Source organism: Pipra filicauda, unplaced genomic scaffold, assembly GCF_003945595.2.
Source record: "Pipra filicauda isolate LSUMZ 115617 unplaced genomic scaffold, ASM394559v2 scaffold33_size4404698_pilon, whole genome shotgun sequence".
Classification (NCBI taxonomy): domain Eukaryota; kingdom Metazoa; phylum Chordata; class Aves; order Passeriformes; family Pipridae; genus Pipra; species Pipra filicauda.
In genome coordinates, this window is record NW_024104465.1 from 1,564,511 (window position 1) to 1,585,363 (window position 20,853).

General features: G+C 44.6%; 1 protein-coding gene across 2 annotated transcripts in view; it reads left to right on the forward strand.

Annotated features, from left to right (window-relative positions):
• BCR (BCR activator of RhoGEF and GTPase) overlaps positions 1–20,853 on the forward strand; it is a 97,841-nt gene that overhangs the window by 47,787 nt on the left and 29,201 nt on the right. For both annotated transcript variants that reach the window (XM_027714200.2, XM_027714197.2), the window contains 7 exons: positions 2,337–2,521; positions 12,190–12,294; positions 12,812–12,997; positions 16,639–16,746; positions 18,128–18,188; positions 18,714–18,766; positions 19,114–19,254. In XM_027714200.2, the coding sequence (XP_027570001.1) occupies positions 2,337–2,521; positions 12,190–12,294; positions 12,812–12,997; positions 16,639–16,746; positions 18,128–18,188; positions 18,714–18,766; positions 19,114–19,254 (839 nt within the window). The remainder of the gene's footprint in view (positions 1–2,336; positions 2,522–12,189; positions 12,295–12,811; positions 12,998–16,638; positions 16,747–18,127; positions 18,189–18,713; positions 18,767–19,113; positions 19,255–20,853) is intronic.

Sequence of the window (20,853 nt, forward strand, 5' to 3'; positions counted from 1 at the left end):
TAAATTGTCAGTAATGTCTCACAGGCTTGTTGGGTTAGAAAGTTGCACAAGGGACACCTGAGTGAAAACAGGTATCTGTACTCTTCCACTGAAGTGATGTGGTGTTCAGATTTTGTGGGTTTGGGTTCTTTTCTTTCTGGCGTGGGGTCTTGTTTGTTTGGGTTTTTCATTATTATTATTTTAATATGGCATAAATAGTGCTGAGATGAAAGGAGGCACTCATCCTCATTCCTACTTATTTTGGTCTCTGGAGTCAAAACAGTCCCTTAACCTTCTGGCCAAACAGAAGACCATCCACCTGTGTGTGAGGAGGGTATTTTTCCTTTTTGGTATTTCCTTGCCTGTTTGGTTGGGGGCTAATGCAGTCTCCTGTTCGGCATCCTTTTAGCCAAAGAACTTTTGAGAGTTCCAGCATGAGATTTGTTTGGCTTGCAGATGTTGTAGAAACTATCCAGCTTTGGGGTATCTAAAAATCTCTTTTGTTTGTGACTGAGTCCCTTGTCTCAGCCTTTCAAGCCTCTGATTACCAAATCAGCTTAAAGGGTGTCTTCTGAATGGTTGTGGAGCTCTGGAAACCTGTAACATCTAGTCTAAGGTTCCCTCCAGAGAACATGTACCTCTTCCCTCCACCCCTTGTTCCTGTGGTCTTGCACAATCTAACAAGTCTTTTGAGGAACTCTGAGAGCTTGAGCACGAGCAGGTGGAGACGTGGAACTCACTGAGCTTGTTAAAATAACGCTGCCATGGTCCTTCAGCAGCCTGAAGGCCTCCTATCAGGCTGTTATTTAGCTGGGTGGTATTTGGTAGGAACCGAGACAGAGGCTCATTTCTACAGTGAGTGCATTGTTGGGTTTTCAGTATATTGTTTGCATAAATTCCCTAGACCAGCTCTCCCTCCTGAAACAGCCACATGGATCAAGTTTTATTCTGTTCCACATAAAGTTCACATCCTTTACTGGAATGAGTCATGCTTTAACTGAGTTTACTGTGAGGGAAGAAAGTGGGCTTTAAAATGTTACTCCTCCACCCTGCCTTAGTGATGTATAACAGGATTATTAGTATGCTTGGCAGCAGCTGCTTATTATTTTCACAGAACCTGAATATTTGTGAAAACAAGTAAAAAATTGGTTCTACTTGTGTTGAAGTGTAATTATTTTTATTCTTCTTTGTAGTTTAGTCTTCCATAAAGCTCACCAGCTGCTGTAAAAGTGGATCTCATCTCCTTGGAGTTATTTTTCAGTTTTGGGAGAAGAGTGGCATTCTGTGACTTGTAGCTGAAAGAGGAGGGGGAACTCTCCCATTGTGTGGTCAGTGGCCCACACTTGGCTGTTGCTGTCACACACACTTCTGGACACTGAGAGGTGAAGGGGCTTCCCAAGCCCATGGAGCTCATGGTCTGGTATCACTGTGCAGAAACCAAATTTTGGTCCTGTATATATTCTTTGTGCAGAGAGGTGCAAGACCTTTTAACCTATGGCAGAGGGAGCTACTCACTGTGTGTCCTGTTACAGGTTTTTGCAGAAGCACTCTCTGTATACAGCTACTGAAGATACCAGAACAATTTTACTCCTCATTTTTCCTGCAGAAGTTCATTGACTAATGACTAATTTGACTCTTCGTACCACCATCCTTTGTTTTTTGTGTTTTGGACATGTTGTTGGTTTATTTGGGGTTTTTTGGGGGGGAGGGGAGATGGGATGGGCAGGAGGGAGTAGGGTGGTGGTTTGTTCATTTGTTTTAGGAGTTGGGCTCAAAACTGAGGAGGAGGGGCAGCCAATAGAAGAGGGCCTCTTAGGATTTTGGGCTTGGCAGTAAGGTTGGTTCGCTTGACATGTGAGACCTTTCTTTCCTGGTCCTCTTGTTCCTGAGTGTCCTGGAGAGAGTTACATTTCTCCCCTGAGCTATGTATTGTCTGTGCTTTCTAAATTGGCAGGGGCATCATCTGCTTATGTTCCATAGAAAAAGTGGAGTCTGTTGTCACAACCTTTGCATTCCTCAACCCAGACTGCACAGCTTTTATGGAGCCTGCAAAAGGATTTATTTTGATGCCAATGCTTTTGAAGGAAAATGTGAGGGAAAGAGCTGTAATTAAGAGACAACTAGTGTTTAGAAAGGACTTTACCTTTTAGGACTTAGAACGAGTGAAATGAACTTTTGGTGACAACATAAGTTTAGTTAAATTTACGCCTCTACTGTATTTAACTATTTACGCCTCTATTTAACTATCAGTGACTCTGGGTTTACTGGTAAGTGCTGTGGCAGCTGGGAGGCAGTGCCTGGTGGAGCAGGCTGGCTCCTGGAGTGTGAGCAGACAGGTTTCTCTGTGTGTTTTGCAGATGCCCCGTTCGGGGGGACACCGCCCGGCTACGCGTACGATGCCGACCGCGCCGAGGAGCAGAGGAGACACCATGACATGATGCCCTACATCGATGACTCGCCGTCCTCCTCGCCACACCTCAGCTCCAAGAGTCGGGGCAGCCGAGACACTCTGTCCTCAGGGTCTCTGGAATCTACAAAATCTGTGAGTTCCTTTCCTTTTCCTCTGTGAATTTTAGTGGAGAGAACTGGTGATAGTTGCACTTGAGAGGGTCTCTAAATAACAGGTATTTTGGACAGGAGACTGCGGAACAACACAGATGTGTTCATACATCTCTGCGTGTGGGTTGTCATTGCCTTTCACAAGGAAAATAAAAGGTGTTTTCAGGTAGGTTGAAGGTTTTGATAAAGCATCTAGAATACAAGAGCTATTCCCTTCACCCTGTGAAAGTGGAATAAGAGGAATTAAACTACCAGCTCTGAAATGGTGACTTTGGGTGGGAGAGCCACTGCTTGTGGTGGATTTGACTATTCACTAAATAGCTGCCTATATAATGGTAGATAAAAGGTGCAGAAGACACTGCCTAGCCTGACCTCTGGTTTAATGTGGCCCTTCAGGCTACCTTGCTTTATTTTTGTTTCAGGTTCAGTAGCGTGGCTATAGCTTGGAACTTACAGAACAATTCTATTTTTGTCCTTACAGTAGTCTTGGTAGTGAGTCTGCAGTATGCCTTGGTAAATAACTATTGGCTTTGCTGCCTTCACAGTCAAAAATATCTTAGTTTCAGCTTGAATTAGTCTCTTTGACTTTCAGCCTTTGTTTCTGTTTATCCTTTCGCAATAGACTGAGAGCACTTGAATCCCAAGTTGCTGTTCCCTTGAATATCTTTGTCATTTGGAGACTTCGGGTTACCTCAAGTCATTCATAAAAATGCTTAATAGCACCAAGCCAACTGTCACTGCCTTCCTACTGTGTTTCTGAGAAAGTGTGGCCAACAACCTTGAATTCCCACATTGTGAATAACACTTGGAAATCTGTCATCTAAGTAGTTTAACTTATCTGTTGCTTCAGATTGTTCTGTCCTATTAATTAAGAAGAAAATGATGGATATTTTACAGGTATCAGCGTACAAATCAACACCATCACTTTTATCAGTTTTATTTATCTTGCCTCAAAAGTCAAGAGTCTGACAAGTTCCACAAGCCATTAGTGCCCAGTGTTCATTACACACATCCTTCTACTCCTCTTTATTGGTTACTGCCACATCATATGTCTTTTCCAGGATGAATTCCAGATTAAGAATCCTTCTTGAGACAGTGTTTTTGTTCTTCTTTCTCATTTATAAAAATGCATTGTCAAGATCTCTCAAAGCAGTATCAAGCAGATATATTGTTGATGTTTGCTTAGTTTTACTTGACTGTAAAGTGTGGAATCTAGTTAGCTGCTTACGCTTTAGTCTATTAATTTTGAGATGCTTTTTTATCTCTTAACATGAGAATTCTTGTGATATGTAAGAGGCTTTTGAGTGAAGAAATTATCATTAGGAAATGCAAAAAACTCCAAGAACATTTTAATATTGGCTTGAGATTTCCAGGTTATGTTTCTCAGAATGAAGGAAAAATGCTATGTGACTACACATGGCTGAGAGTTATCTTCAAAGGACCAGTTGTCATAGTGCCTGTGACTGGAGGCCTGGAAGAAACACTGCCTAATATTTAATCTTGTTCTTTATTTATTTGAGTATTGCCTCATAAGCAGTTACCAGCAGTTAATTTCAAAGTTCCTTTAATAATGCTAGAAGGCCTGCCTTTTCAAAAATAATTTTGAACATAAATGGCTGCTTTCTTCTCTCAGACTATAAAAAGATGTTTTATGGCTTCCAAAAGAAAGAGGTGTCCTGATACAGATTGGACTTTTAATCGTGAACCTCAACTGCTTCAGTCGGTCCCATCCGTAATTAGTCCACAGTTGACAATGCCACTGATTAAGGACAATCCATGACAAGGAGGAAGAGACTAATTTACATATAGTTGCAGTATTTCCCAAGCAAGTTAAACTTTCTGTCATCACGAGTTGTTAGAGGGCTTTTGCTGTAGTCCTGTTTTCAGCTGTAGTGGAAAAGACATCAGTAACAAAATTAAGTGTCAAACACACTGTGCTGAGCCAAGCGCATAAAATGTGTCAGACCAGAAATACCAGGATGTACATCTATTCTATTTTCTTTTACACTAAACTTGATTAGCAGAAAACATGTTTTGTTTACCTGTGTTTGCTTTTATAGTTGTCTCCTGCCCTTTTACTTTTTCCTTAGGTGCCTGCAGTTACTTCTGAAAATTTTAAATTATCCTTATGACCAGAGTCTGGAAATCAAGTTAACCCTACGTAACAACACAACATGCACTACAGGCACTACTTTGATGAAATATTAAGATTGTGAAGTCATTCAGAAGTTAAGAAATTACTCTGGTTATCCAGCCTTGCCTCATGCCATAGCCTTGTCTTGAATCTCAGTGAAAACTTTGAATTATTCAATCATCCTGTTTTCCCTATGGGGCTCCTGCATTGTGCAGTGAACACTGTGAATGATACTCACTGGATTCAACATTTCACCCCAGGAGCTGTGTGTGCACCTTATTTATGGGGCACTGCAAACTCTGCTCTGAGTTCTAAAGTATTCATTTCCTAGTGGCATGGCCATTAACTGCAAGTACAGTTGGAATGCTACACGGGTCTTAATTATCCTTGCAGTGTTCCTGTGAGATAAGAGGATGGTATGTTCACTAACCACAGGTAATCAAGGCAGACAGGTTATAGGAAAAGCATCTGCTAATTTGGGGTGCTTAATGTGAGATGTGTAATCTTCTGCAAAACCAGGTTCTGACTTTTAGTACAGTTTTCTTCACATTTAAAGTAAAATACCTTTGTTTTCACTCATAACCAAGAGTTAACAGCACTCCAGTCAGACACCCAAAAAAATGGAGAACAATGCAAACAATGATATTTTTATTCTCAGTAATTCACTTAGCATCACACAGACATAGAAACATTTTGGTGTGATGTTCATCTGCCTTATCCATGAGACCAGCTTTCCTCTTGGACACTGGATTGTTGCTATCTGGATATTGAGGGCATCTTGCTTTGACTTATTTTATGGGCTTGCTCTGGGCTTTGTATTTTTCTGCCAAGTATTGACTGAGTCCTTCCATCTCCTTAGAGCAGCTCTATCCTTTGGTTGGATGGCACATCAGGATTCTGTCCAGCCACCATAGGGAAAGTGCAGAGTGGCCAAAGCAGTGCCTCTTTCTAAAAGAGAATTAAAGGATCCCTCCTTTACTACTTACAGAGGGGCATCCTGTTTCTCGCCCAGTGTGTAGGGTGACCAACTCCCAGCACCTCATGTCAGTGTTCCAAGAGCTGAGGGTCACAATGAACTTCCACAAGGTTTGTGGTGCTCTGCACCTTCTCATGTAGGGGAGTGTTTTCTAATCCCTCTCACCACCTCCATCATATAAGCAGATGAAAAGATGCTGCCCTCAAACTGTGCCATTTTAGCACCTCTTGTGATTCACATTCCACTGGGTGTCCACTGTTGGTGTCCCAGGAGGGTGACAAGTGGTGCACCAGCATCAGTTTTGTCTGTGACCCAGAGAGGGCATAAGCAAGGTGGCCATTTGTAGTGTGGATCTCAGCATCCCTTGACTTGTCATTTTTGTGGTTAGGAAACCTTAACAAGTGTTTGCATTGAGCAAGAGAGGTCGTACCCCTTCTTCTGGCTCTTCCAGGGTCTCATGCTGGGCTGCTCATGTGTGTCCTGCCATAAAGCTTTTACCAAACTTTGCCTGCTGCTCTGAAGCAAACCTACAGGGAGAGAGGGAAAAGGAGAAATAGGTTCCGCTGATGCTTAAGTTGTTTGTTTATTTAACATGAGAAGTGGTTTAATTTTCCCAAACCTTTCTTTCTGTAACAGTTGAACTTTTGTGATTGAATTTTCCAAAAATTCTGGAAACCTCTCTTGGAAAATGTCAGCCCAAATGTTTGCCAAATAAGACAGTGCCAGTAGCTTCAGAAGGTGTCAGACAGTGTTGGTAAAAGGTTGTGATACTTCAATCCCAGAAGGAGGGAGAATGTGTCTGTCTTTCCCCTACAGCCAGAGTGAAAGGTGGAGAAGATACCTGAACAGAGTTAGAGGAAGACAGAGGGAGAGCTTGCTGCAGTATTCTTAGGACACAGGAAAGTGTTGGGACAACTGGAAAGTTGGTGACTGACACCATTCAGTAGAGTGATTGCCAAGAGTTTTGGAGTGGGTAGCTTGCAGCCTGGAGGCTAAAGAGGATGGGAAGCTTAATTCATTGTGATCCTACTGCTGCTACTCATATGGGGAGAGACTGCAGCCATGAGAAGAGTAGAAATAAGAATGGCCTTTCAAGATCTGCTCACCAGCAAAGCCAGGCTCAGAGATGTGGAGGTGGGTGCAGGTGCAGGACAGCAGTGGGAAGGCAAAGCTCGTTCCACCCCCCAGGAGAGGAGTCACTTTTCAGTGCAGATGAATTTTTGCCAGAAGAGATCTCTCCAATTCTTGCCCATATCACACCAAGGGAGGCAGGAGTGCTAAAGCTGAGCGACCACCTCCTGCTGTCTGCTCTGTTTGGAGGAGAAATTGGCTGGTACTTATTGATTTCCAGGTAGAATTTCTCTTCCCTTTTCTGCTGTGCAGTCCATGGTTGGTGCAGCATTGGCAGCCATTGCTTTTCCTCAGATCAGATCCTTTTGTCCTTGCTGTCTGCCAGCTCAGCAGAGAGCAGAGCTGTGGCAGATCAGGCTGTGGGTTTTGCTCCCAGCTTGGTCCCAAGGGGATCCAGAGAAGTTGACCTCTGAAGCTACAGCAATAAATGGGGTTACTGCTCTGCTTGTTACTACTGTTGCTAGCTTGTCCTTCTCTCTCCAGTGTTTCCAAATCCTTCTCCTTTCTTCCTCTCAGTATTTGGGTTGGTTTGTTTGTTTTGTTTTACTGTGGCTTTCTCCTCACCACCCCCAACAGATGCAGTTTTTCCTTTTTATTCTCCTATTCTTTGCTCCTTAAGGGCTCAGCCTGGATGTACAGCCCTTCCTGAGGAGAGCTGGCACACCAGTACTGATGTTATAAATAATGTTGGCTCCTCTCCCTGCTCCTTCCCCTCCCTGCATGGAGCATGATTGGCTTGATTACAGAATTTGCCCTGTTTAATATCACCAAGACAATGAGACACCTCCAGCCTGTTTAGCAGAAGCTTACAAATATATTTACACTTTAAAAATGGAAATGAATAGCTGTTCTCCTCTGTAGGCTCTCAGGTTCTGTGTGAGATTCAGAGCTGTCCTTACGGGAAGCCTCTCCTTTGAGCACATTCATTGCCCGGTGTATGAACACACTGTACCAAAGGAAGAGTTAAAGTGCCTTTTATACGCCCACTTTGAATCCCTGATTCTCTTTACAGAGCTGTGCCGGCAGCAACCTCTTTGCAAAATCTTGTGTATTGTGGTTTCTAGATCCTTAATCTGTGCTCTTCTAATGTTTGCAAGAAAACAATTATTGCTGTTAATTTAAACAAAAACCAGAGAGCCCTGAGTTCTAAACAGAGTCAGGAAGAGCCGAATCTGTCTAATCCTTGGAGCTGGTGAATGTCGGCCTTGCAGTAATTGAGCACAACATGTGATGCCAACCTGGTTAGTAAACTAAAGTGCTTGGGCTGACAGGCTGCAAACACATTCAAAGCAGCCATGGCTCGGGGCCAGTGTGTGTGCTCTGATATCTCCAGAGCTTCCAACCGCTCGGTCTGGCCGTGGGTCAGGTCCCAAGGTTGCACTTACTATGGCTGTGACTCAATCTTCTGGTTTTTAAGTCTTTGGAATAGCAAAAAGCACCACCCAGTTGAGAAGGTGGTGTAGAATTGTATAGGCATGAGGTACCTGTGACACTGCCTTTAGCCTGCTTTCCACCTCCTTTTTGGTGTCTGTTTTTTTTAAATGTAATTCATAAGGAGTGGGAGCAAGGCACTGATTCCTTGCTTGCTTGTTCAGATCTGGCTGGGTGTTGGATCCTCACAGCTCCCATGGCAGGGAGACAGGAATGCTCTGGCTGCTGCCCTGGTACAGTCTTGTAATATTTATTCTGAAACACAGGGGTGGAGAGGTAGCCAAAAGATGGAAGGGCAGTGGAGAAAGGCTAGACATGGACGCTGGCATCAAAGAGGCAGGGATGGTCAGAACGTGAAATACTAGTCAGACTTGTACAAGTGAAAAACAAGCTAACCAAGCTGGGTAGGAAGCATGGGATGGACTGCTGACCACCTGGCACTCCCTGCTGAGTGGTTAGAGTTTGCCAATACAGGCTGCTCCCACTTCCTGCTGGGAACATCCCATCTGCACTGTGGTAATAGGTGTATTATCCCCTAGCTGATGGGGTCTGGTAGATGTGGTACATCTCCTCCCCTTAGCACAAGCAGCTCAGAGATTTCAGACTGCTCCCTTCTTGCCAGGGTGGGGAAAGGAGTCCTCAGCCTTGGCAGGTCTCCCTGTGCTGGTGAGGAGCTTGATACCTCTGCCCAGGATGTTCCCTCTGAACTGCCCTTCTGGCTGGAGTGCAGGAGCTGAGCAGGCAGGGAGCTGTTGTCACGGTGTTTTTTGTTACCCTTTTGTGTTAGATATGGGCAAAGCAGAAATGCCCTTGGCAAGGGGTGCTGCAGGGGGACGGTGGAAGGGCAGTCCCACAGGATCTGTGCCTGCTCACTGCTGTCTTGTTCCGGGTAAGCAGGTGAGCCTGTTCCCAATTCTGTAAGTGAGGAATGTTGTAATACCAAAGAATAAACTTACTCCTCTTCCTTCTGATATTGGCACCAGCTCCCAGTGAATTTTTCAGTCTTGGAGTATGTTTTGTAACAAGTGTGACTTAAAAAGCACCCTGAGGCTGAAGGAGCACCGGGGCTGTTTTCCAGATGTTCATTCTGCTCTGTGCAGCCCCAGCTGACGTTGCCAGCAAAGGCTCCCTCAGCAGGACCTCTTGTCAGGGCACAGGCTCCCGGGAGCAAACACAGCAGCACCGAGGTGGTGTATTGATCCCTGGCACAGCAGGAGCAGCAGGAGATCATCTTTTCACATAGGAGGAGGCTGTATGTAAATTTGAGGTATTGCATTGGAAATCCTGTAATGTGCCATGTGATTGTTGGATAAACTTCCCTGAGGGTTCCTTCAGCAACTGCTGTACCCAGAGTAAAGCAGGCAAACCCTGCCCTGGCTGGCTGTGTCTGAGGCTGGAGTTTTGCAAACACCACACTTGGAAAAATGCTCCTATTAAAAAGGTTTAGGACAAAACCACGGACTTTGCACAGTGCCTGTGCGGTCATGGCCAGGAAGGAAGGCCTCCAGTGTGTCCTGGGAGATGTTTGTCTCTGAAAGCACATCTCTTTTAGAGGGAGGAAATTAACATTCAGGCAGAAAATGCTGCTCTGTCAGCCCAGCAAGAACTGGCTGGTAAATTAAAGCTTTTACTTGTGAAGAGGAAAACTGTTCTCAGTGCTGTAAGGAAAACTGTTGTGCCACTGTGGTGATGGGGAAGTTTGAATCATTTAAATGACTTGCCATTGTGTGCTGCTCTTTACAGATGTTACAAACAGACCCAGCTGGTTTTTAAATCCTCACCTCCTCCAAGAGAACCTGCTAAATATAATTATAGTGCTGTGTCAATATTGACCAGTTACCTCATCCTCAGCAGTGGGGACTTTGGAGCACTGTTAGTTTTCGTCAATGCTTCTTTGTGTAGCTGCACTTTTCTTTTGTAAGTGTTGTAAGAAATCTTTCGAAACCAAGAGCAATTGTGTTTCTCTTGCACCAGCACTGCTACATCCCTTCCTCTTTGGATGAAGGCAACCTTTGTTTAATGTCTTGGGGCTGTCTGTCTTGATTAGGCGTGCGTACCATGCCTTAAAAAATGGTCCATGAGCTGGACAGGCACTGCTGGCACAGAAACCATAAGGAATGGTCACAGTGTTGTTGGACATTTCTGTTTGAGCTGTGCAGGCAGCCACACGGGTGCTCTGGAGATGCACAGAGGCTGTTGCAGCTCATTTCACCATGTAGTTTGTCACTGGTTTTCTGCAATCTTCTGAACACGACTGCTGAATTACAGCAGTCTTTGAGATGCCTTCTTTGAGATGCCCTTTCAAGATTTTAAAGGGCACTGTGGTTCTTACTGAACGTCACCAAAGGGTGGGATGCAAAGACAAGTTCTTCTTTCCATGCAGTACCTGACGTGCGTGTAAATGTTACGCGTTCCCTTAGAACAGCTTCTGTCTGCCACTTTTATTGAAGAGGTGATGGTGGTATTTGACACCTCACAAAATTTTTATAAAGTAGTTGCTGGAAGTCTTTTAGGCTAGAAAATAGCTTGTGAAATTTAATGAAAGCGTTCAGGAATCAGGATGGTTATTGATGAGACTGAATCCAGAAATATCTGGGAGCGTGAGATCTGTTTCTTTCCTCGGGTGGTGCGTAGGCTCAGAGTCACACTCAGGATGTGATAGCTTTCCTGCAAGTTTTACCTATAGCCCAGATGCCTTCTGTCCATCATGAACCTCATCTATACATCTGCAGGGTTCAAGCACAGGACCCTAAACTAATTGGAGCCTTTTTTTTGGCAGCTCTAGGGCTTTATGTTCAGTCAATAGAGTGGAGCATCCTGCTGTGTTTCCTGATCCTCCCACTGCTGAAATCAAAAGCTGAAGATTCCTCTGGATATTAAGAGGAGTAGGATGGAGTCACAAACAACCTACCCAAAGACCTTGAAAAGTACCCTTTCAGAGCCAATTACTGACTCTATTCTTAGAGACATTTAATAACATAAAAAGCTTGCAGGAATTGTAACAAGCTATTTCTGTGAATGACAGAAGTAAAAAGAACTGGAAATAAGAATCTGTGAAAGGGGGATGTTTCTCATTATTTATAACCTTCGTTGCTTGGCCACATTTTTTTGGAAACACTCGGTTTCACTTTATCAGGTTAAACACTTTTTCAGATAACAATTTTGAGAGGAAGCATAATTAAAATTCAACAGAGGGGATGACTGCTTCTCTTAACACTTCATGCTAGTCTTCCTCATTTGCCCATGAATGTATTTATGTTTGGGTTTTTTTCCTCTTTTTCTTCAGTTGTTTTGGTTAAGAACTCCTCTATGGAATCCCAATAAGAAAATCAGCATGTGCGTTCCAAGCAGTGCTGATTATTCCATCCTCTCACTAAAAATAGACATTGTGCAAGCTGGCATTGAAAAATAATTTAGTGAATATTAGGGAGTGGGAGAAGGAACAGCCATCTGGGAGCTGTGGCAGGCTGGGGCTGCGCTGTGTGTGCACACCTGTGGAGATGCAGGGGCAGTGCTACTTCTGCACCGAGAAACACGGCTGTGGAGGGCTCTCGTGGGAGGGGGGAGGGAATGGCACACAACAAGGCTCCTGAGATTTGTTTAGGAGGATAAATTCTGAGTTTTTAAGTTCTGTGTTTTGAATTTTGTGAAGAGGCCTGGGCACCTAATTGAGGCACCGAAGTTGGATGACTAAAGCTAATAGCTGTAAATAATCTAAGTGACATCAGTTGCTGGTAAATAAGAATTTCTTTAATGTTTTATGTTTCCATATTGCTAGAAACAGGATTCTGAGCGCAGGTGGGTTTTTTGTTTGGTTGGTATTTTTTAATCTGAAAGTAAACAAAAAACCCAAGTATGCTCTGTTCAACTGAATGGTATCTTTTACTCCATCTTTATTCTTGGGTTTTTTTCTTTCTCTGCCCCCCCAGTCCCTTTTTAATACTTTTTTTCTTTTTTCTCTTTACCAACTTCTTTGTAGAGTGAGCCAGACCTGGAGAAAGGCCTGGAGATGAGAAAATGGGTCCTATCAGGAATCCTAGCCAGTGAGGAAACCTACCTGAGCCACCTGGAGGCCCTGCTGCTGGTAAGAACTGGGACCAGATGCCACTTTGAACACTGGCACTTGAATTTTCACTGCTGCTTCCATCCAGAGTTCCTAGAACTTCACATACACGAGTTACAGGTGTGAAGGGTACCTGTTCCTCCTCTTCTCCAGTAGAGAAAGAGAGGATTAAAGGAAGGACTGCATGTGGCAGAACCAGGGAGTTAGGTTGTTATTAATGTGGTAGTACCCAGGAGCTCTGTCTTTAAGTGTCCTGTGCTAATTATTAGACACGTTGCTGTACAGTTGGATAGAGATTAAGGAAATGAAGTGCAAAGGGATTTTAATTGCATCATTAATACCCTGGGAAAATCCACCTACTGGGGTGGCTGATCCCCATGAGAGAACTTGTTCATGTCTAGCTTTCAGGAGTTGTGTGAATGCAAATATCACTTATTAATAGGATGAAAAATAAATCTATAGAGGGATGTGTTGCAGTGTGAGAAGGGTGAATGTATATGATTTGCATGATAATGATTTCCATTTTTCCTCATTTCAGCCCATGAAGCCTTTGAAAGCTGCTGCCACCACCTCTCAGCCTGTGCTGACCAGTCAGCAGATTGAGACAATATTCTTCAAAGTGCCTGAGCTCTATGAGATCCACAAAGAGTTCTACGATGGGCTCTTTCCCCGAGTGCAGCAGTGGAGTCACCAGCAACGTGTGGGGGACCTCTTCCAAAAGCTGGTGAGTCAGCTGCCATCACCAGAGCTTCTGGTACCTCTGATCCAGCTCACAGGAGCTGGTGGGTTCCCTCTGGTGACTGTGCACAGACTGAAGGGATCAAAGCCCATGGCTGGATTAGAGGAGAGGCTTCTCACTTTGCCACTGCAGTGAAGGGCCAACAGCAAAATGGCTCTTTCATTGTCTTTAATTAAAGACTCCAGCAAGCTGTGGTGCTAAAATAAATACAGTTTCACAGAAATATTGGATCTCCAGAGTCTCTGCAGCACCATCAAAGCATTTGCTTTAGAGGAAGATGGGAGAATGGCAGTATTACAAAGTGAACTTTCTAACACTGACAGCGAACTGTTTCTCATTACTGTTGAACTCCCTCATATACTTCCTTCTCTCAGTGGTGCTTTGCTCTACCTTGTGCTGATTTATGGTCATCACCTTTGACTTTGCTTCTCTGCCACCATCCTGGCCTTTGTATTCCCCTTGCTGTTCTGCTGATGCAGTCAACCTGCAGCTGAGAATCCTCCAAGCAACCTCAACAAAATTCTCTGAGTGCGGAACAGGACAAAGACATATACAGCATATTCCTGAGGCTGAATTAAAATTGCTGGGTTTCTGAGCCAGATGACAAATTGTTTGCATTCTAGGAGATTTCTTTGGCCCCTTTAGCCTCTCCCCTAGCATGTGCAGAGAGCAAAAGATTAAAGGAGCTGTTTTTTCCTTTTTAGAAAAGAAAAAGAATCTCTGCATTCCGGAGGTGCCTCTGATTCTCAGGGTAGGAGTGACATTCCAGTGAGGGGTTTATTGGCTGGGGAGTGTATTTTCCAGGGTCAATCAATTGTTAGCAGCTGTGTAGCCCAGCATCAGCCCCATCCCCTGCGGAGCAGGGGGAGCTGGCCCTGGAAGATGATGTTTTCTGTGCATGCCAGCAACTCAAGATCAAAATAAGGGAATCTGCTTTTCACTGCCAACATGTTTTAGCCAGGAGGGGTCAAGTTGGTGCCTGGGTAAGTAGTTCATGGTATGCAATTTGAGCAGCTGGTTTAAGAAGACAAACCCAGCTGCTGCTGGTTGCTGAAGCAGAGATACAAAGGCTGCTTGAAGTGGCAGCCTCACAGACTGCACTGGACAGGCAGTGCAGCAATGGAACAGCACTAATTGAAGAGGACCTGAGTGTGTTCCTGGGCAGGGCTGGCTGTCGAGCAGCCTCTCCTCACTGCACAGCTCCTCAGGCTCTTGTTTAGGACCATTCCTTGCTGCTGGGTGGTCACAGGTGCAGGAGTTAAGCCCTTCTGGCACTCTGCTTTTATGTTCCCCTGATTTTTCTGCATTTGTGACAGAATTGTTGATTTTGTTGGATTAGCACTGGAAGCAGAGGAGCAAATTGCCACAGTGCAGGAAGCTTTGAGCTGCCATAGCAGCTTCAGTTTCGGGTGGTTTGGTACAGCATCAGTGGGAATTGCAAACTCTTTCCTGGATGAGATAAAGCTAATAATTCTTGGCAGGCACTGGGAAGCAACTAGATGAGAGAGACAGCAAGAACATCAGGCATTACAAGGCATCTATACTGGATGTACATCAAATCCTTTGGAGCAGACTGTTTACTCGTGGTCGTGTCATGCAATCTGATGATAAACACTGCAATACTTGTTATTATCCAGATGTCCCTGGGGACATTAATTTTCTTTATATCACGCAAAACACAGCACGGTAGATTGAAGCTACAGATAGTGGATATAAAGAGTTTTAGAATTTCATGTGTTCTGGCACAAAGTACGATCTATTTGCAACATCAAATTGACTGTTATTACACCTTTTCCTGTTGAAATGAAGGAAAAGATGCTAGGCATGTGGGAGTGAAATACGCTTCTCATTTTTGGGGAATATATTATACATATTTCTTTTGTAACTAGAAAGGGAACTGTTTGGAGCTGTTTTTAGAAATTAAGAAATATTTAGCAAATATCCTCACTGATGGGTTTCAGGAATAGAAAAAAAACTTATCCAAAAGCCAACTATTTCTACCAAATCTTGTTTAATTTTCACTGTGCTCTTTTTAATTGAAAACCAGAAAAATTAAATCAGCGTGAAAGCAGTGTGTGATCATCATTGCTTTGATTGGAAGCTCAGTTTTTAATGAAAAAGATGTCTTTGTGATGGCACATTTAGAGGAGGAAAACGAAAGCTTAGAAAGACTGTTCAGGAGTAGCAGGAAATGAAAGAATCACCCAGGAATGGAGAAACTTCAAAGCCCTGCCATGTTAGCTGGGATCATCCAAACCTGAATGTCATAAGCCCTGCAAATGATCAGTAGTTCTGGCAGCAGCTTCTTCACAGGATTGTGCCCCTGTGCAAATGCAGATTTCATTCTCTCCTTTGCTGCCAGGGTCATCCCTGCTATAAGTGAGCAAAGTTTTCTTCAGCTTCAGTCATAATCGTGTGATTTTGTATGAGGGTTGAGGTTGGTTCCTGGTCTTTCAGTAAAATGTGACCTAGGAAATAGCCTCGCTGTTTCTCAGCCTCTGTCAGCTAAAGAAATTTTTTGGAGGGAATGTTCTCCTGAGAGTGGCTTTTTCTGTTCCATTGTCTCTTGCACAAAGCTCCACAGAGAGCTTTGGCACAGTGGTTGTGAGGGAAGGAGCACTGGCTGAGGGGAAGTAACTGCTCTGGCTGTTCCACATCTCAGGCAGGAGGGTCAGGGAAGGTGCAGAGTCACCAGGTGAGTGCAGCCCTCCTGGTACCAAACCTCTCCTCAGTGGACCTTTCTCAGCGCTCCAGCCTGGGCTCTGCTGATGGCACTTGCAGGCGTGTTGGAGCTGCTGAGGGGTTTACACACAGCCTGTGCAGCTCTGCAGCACAAAGCCAGCTCTGCACTTCAGACAAGCTTGGAAGCTACCCAGGGATTTCCCAAGCTGGATCTTATGTTCTCTGGCATGAATATGGCTGCAATTCCTAAGTCAGCAAGCGGGATCAGTGCTAAGATTCTGTATAATAATGATTTATTACTGCACTCTGAGGCCTGTTCTGTCCTCTTCTGGACCAGTCTCATAATCCTTCTGCTGGAAAAAGTGCCATTTTCTGTCACCCAGTGCCACAGTCACTGCCTTCCAAACAGATTGTGCTCTGGATCTCTCTTCTGTATTTTCAGCACTCTGCTGCCCTTATAACAATGCTCATTAATGCAGATATGGGCTAATATCTGGGTTTGATTTACTATATGCATCATACAGAAGCCAACAAGTAGCTTATTGGGGTCACATTTGTGCTGTTGGGCTGAATCATTCCTGATTCATATGTTGTGGCAAAAAGCCAGCAGTTCTAGTTACATCAATGAGCTAAAAGTTTAATAGATACTAATCTGGCAGCTCAGAAGGGAAAAATAGATGTCAGTAATAAGGATGTGTCATTCTAGCAGCCTTTCACATCCTTCACAAGTAAACTTGTTCAGCGTGGATGGAACTGGGTGCATGGGGGCACCAGTGCTGGTTAGACAACACTGACAGGTCAGAGGTGTCTTTCTGGGCCTGCTTAGCATTCCCTGCAGTTCTTTGGTGTGAAGGCACATGACCTGGTCATTAGATACCAAGGCTTGACCATCCCAAACTGTCTTCTTCCCCAGCACTTATTTCATTTTGTTTTGTTTCCTGCAGGCCAGCCAGCTGGGAGTGTACCGGGCCTTTGTGGATAACTATGAAGTTGCCATGGAGACAGCAGAGAAATGCTGCCAAGCCAATGCTCAGTTTGCTGAAATCTCTGAGGTAATGTCACGGTATTCAGACACACGAGCGTCTGGATCTGACTAATCCCCCGCCATGTCACTCCTGTCTGTGCCCCAGGTATCTCTGCAGCCCTGGCTCCTGGAGGAGTGGTGAGCAACCATGGACCCACTCCTCCAGCTCCTGTTCTTACAGCCATTTGTCCCTTGGGCTGATGGAGGTTATCAGAGACAGCCTTTATGTAGGGTCCCCACCCAGGGAATCTGGTGAGAGCCGGCATTGCCTTGAACTTGTTCAGCTCTGTGCCATCTTCATACATTTCTAGAGGGCAAGCTGTGAGTTTCTCGGATGTTTCTCTTGCTAATGATGATGCAGACTGTGGTGTAAAAAGCCATCCTTAATGGCTTGCACTGTGGCTGTCAGTGGGATTGCAGCTTCACTGGCATGGAGAGGTAGCTCTCTGTGTGAAAAGGCAAGTGTGTTAACAGTAATGCTGTTTTTGGCCTACTCTGATTTCCTCCCTTTCAGAGGAGTACCTGTGTCAGAGCATCTTGAAGACTTCTTTTATGCTTCTGAGGCCACCAGCTTTGCCTGCAGTGCATGGTCCCATTGACTCTTTGTATTGTGGTGATTATTTCTTGAAGAACTCAGTTGCCAGGAAAACATGGATTTCATATATGTCTCCTTAAAAACAATCAGATAAATAATCAGAGCTGAATAATACCAGGGGCATTTAGTGCTCTGAGAAATCTCCTGAGTACCTCCTATAGTGCATGTCCCTTGAGATTACTATGATAAAGAGGTAAAATATGATCCCTCAGTTTCGCTGTTTCCGAAGGATAATTCTGAAGTCGTGCCAGTATTTGGATTGATGGTGATGACACTTTTGCACTTGTGTCCTGGTGAGGATTTTGGAGCTGAGCACATTAATGCATGTCGTGGTCCATGTGCAGAGAGCAGAGTCACAGGCAGTGTTCCTTTGCTGCCGTGAAAGAACTGACGTGTCCAAGGTCACCCAGTTCTGAGTGCAGGTCTAAGGAAGCATAACCTGGGGGTACTGAATCCCAATCCTGTACTTTATGTGCTGTGACAGCAGCTGTGTCCTTATGGACAGTCTTTCTTCTGCAGGTGATTTAAAAACTCCATCCCTGTACGAGGTTCCCTGCCCTGCTGCATCTCTATTGGCACGTGGTCCTAACAAAATTGCTTAATATTTGAGATGTGTGGGTGCCTGTGACATGGCAATGATGGATTTACCAAGAAGTAAAGCACATTTTTCCATCACTGACTTGACCTGTGATAGGGCTGTTCTCCTTTCACTCTTAGGCCCTCCCCTGGAGGAGCAGATAGTCTGTTGTGTTCCCATGTAATATTTCAAGGTGATTGACCATCTGCTATGTGGGTTTTCTTCTTTTTCTTTTAGAATCTAAAGGCCAGAAGCACAAAGGAATCTAAAGATCAGACAACGAAAAATTCCTTGGAAAGTGAGTGATCCATACAGAGGAAACTGGTTTGTCACCACTGTTTGGAGGCTGTTGCCAAACCTCCACTCTCTCTTTTGTTTTTGAGTGCTGGAAGGTTGTGGAGTCTGGCTCTACCTGGGAAGTAGCAGAGCTCGTTCGTGGTAGGCTGTGTGTGGAGAAGGGCCTCCCTCATCAGTCCCTTTGGGCAAAACCAGCCCAACCAAAGGGCTGCTGTGATTTTAAGGGAACATCTGCTACCCAGTGATAGCACAAATGCAACCCCAGCACTGATTGCTATATGGGTTTTGCCCTATGGTGGCCTCTGAAGAGCCTGGTCAAGATGGGGTTCTGTGGTGCTTGTCTTCTCTGTGTGTCTGTGTGTGCTTTATTGGCTGTACAGCACATTAAACTTCAGAGAAGGGATGTTTCCAGTAGCTCATGGGTTAATAAACCTCTGCCTGTACATTCAGTACACTGGACAAGTTGGTCTGTAGGGACTGTATTTAGGTACTTCTTCCTTACGTTCCTGCTGCTTTTCTTTCACAGCCCTACTGTACAAGCCTGTGGATCGAGTGACTCGCAGCACACTTGTCTTGCATGTAAGTATCTGAAGGGTAGTTTGCAAACTTGAGACCCTTTTCTTGTTTTCTTTGACCTTTAAATTTTCCATGGAGCAGGACTGCAAAAATAAACCTCTTGTGCTACATAAGAGCCTCTTCCCTTTACACTAAGGGGATGGAGTCCATAGGTAGGATGCTGTTATCTCTTCAATGGTGTCACAGAGAAGTGCAGAGTATTATTATCTCCTAAAGATAAAAAGCCTTGCTCTAATCAGTAAGAAGAAGCTGGAGCATCTTGTCCTACAGCTCTAGCTGGGGGCACTCAAACCCTTCTGCTCTTCAGTGCTGCTCATGGTTCTGTTCTCTGTTTGTGCTCCTGTTGTCAGGATTTGCTCAAGCACACTCCAGTGAGCCACCCCGATCACCCCCTGCTGCAGGATGCTCTGCGGATCTCTCAGAACTTCCTCTCCAGCATCAACGAGGAGATCACTCCTCGTCGGCAGTCCATGACTGTAAAGAAGGGGGAGGTGAGTCTTCCTGCTTTCATTATTTTCTCAGTTTCTAAATACTGGTTGTGTCTTTTCTGTAGAGCAGACCAGGAAGTTATGCTGTTAATCTGTTTGTTGCTAAGATACAGTTTATGCAGTGTCCTTGTTCTCTGAAGGATGTGGTACAGCTCCCTCTGTTTTCTGTTCAGAAAGCAGTTTGGAAACCCAGAGGAAAAGTATGATTAGAGTTTTCTCCTTAGCATTGTTAAAATCATTTGTCATACATAATTGCTGTGATGCATATTGCTATGCACTAAGTGGATTTGTATTTTACCTGCAAACTGAAACCAAAGGGGAAGCCTGGGAGGAGAAAAAAGTTAGGAAACATAAGAAGTCATGAAAGATTGAGAAAAGCTGTTTTCCAGATTCTTCATTTTCACCATAAAACTAATTTTCTGCATCCTTATTTCTAAAGAAGAATGTTGTAAATATGACTAGAAAGCAAAACAAGTGGAATGTGTTGGGAAAGCCAGGGGAGGTGATTGTCTCCTAAGAATGTGATATAACCCTTCTCAGCTCAGCTGAGAGCAGGACTGCACCCAGAAAGCTCTAAGATGTGCAGTTCCTTTACTTGCAGGCAATGCTGTGCAAGGAGGCCACAGAGCTACTCAGTGGTGAAGTCCTGCATTCCTCAATGGGCTTCGTTCAGCTGCCTCATCATTTCATTAGGAAGGGGTTCAGTCCCTCCTGACCAGGAAAGGCCAGGACTGGCAGAAGTGTTGTGAGAGAGAAGGATGTCGGAGACTGGACAAAAAGAGGTGCAGCTGAGATACTAAATGTGTAAGAGGAATTGTGGCAGCATACCAGAGACACTGGCTGGTCAGCAGTGACCCAAATTACCCTGTACAAAAACATCTCTCTTAACAGGAGATTGTTAAGATACCATGAACTTTCATGATTTATTCCCAAATCTTGACAGCTAAACATGCTTGCTCTTAGCTGTTAAACTGATTTTCAGCTGACAAAAGATTTGCTAGAAGCTGCAGTACTGGGAATTTGGTGCACTTTGTCCTGCAAGTGTTGCTCATTGTCTCGTTTTGCCAACCGAGGAAGTCTGCAGCTGAGAAAAGAAGAGGAGGGGCTGAGCAATTGGAGGCTGAGGTAGAAGCTCAGACATCAGTCACCAGGGCCTCAGTGATAGTAGATGGCCTCATTAAAGTGGCTGCTGATTGAGTCATAGCAGAAATCACAGGCTAGAATGCCCCTCGCAGGGGAGGGAGCATTTTGTGTTCTCTGGTTGTCTGTCAGCATCTCAATGAGGGATGAGGCTTTGAAAAGTGTCAGGCAGAATCCTAATGAGGTGCCAGAGCCCAGGCAGAGGGGCAGGCTCAGGAGGATGATCCTGCTGATGGCTTTTTGGAGCGGTGTATTTGTCAGACCTTAGAAAGCAGGATTGGGCTCAGCAGGCCTGTTCACACTCTCCCTGGTCCTGCAGTGACTCCAGGTATGGTGTGGGGAGGGAAGAAGGGGACATAACAGAGGAGAGGGCTGTGGGTGTGCTGAAGGGGACTGGGAACCCTTTGTGCTCTCCCTCACTGCACACAGCTTTTACTGAGCCCAGGGAAGAAAAGGACTTGG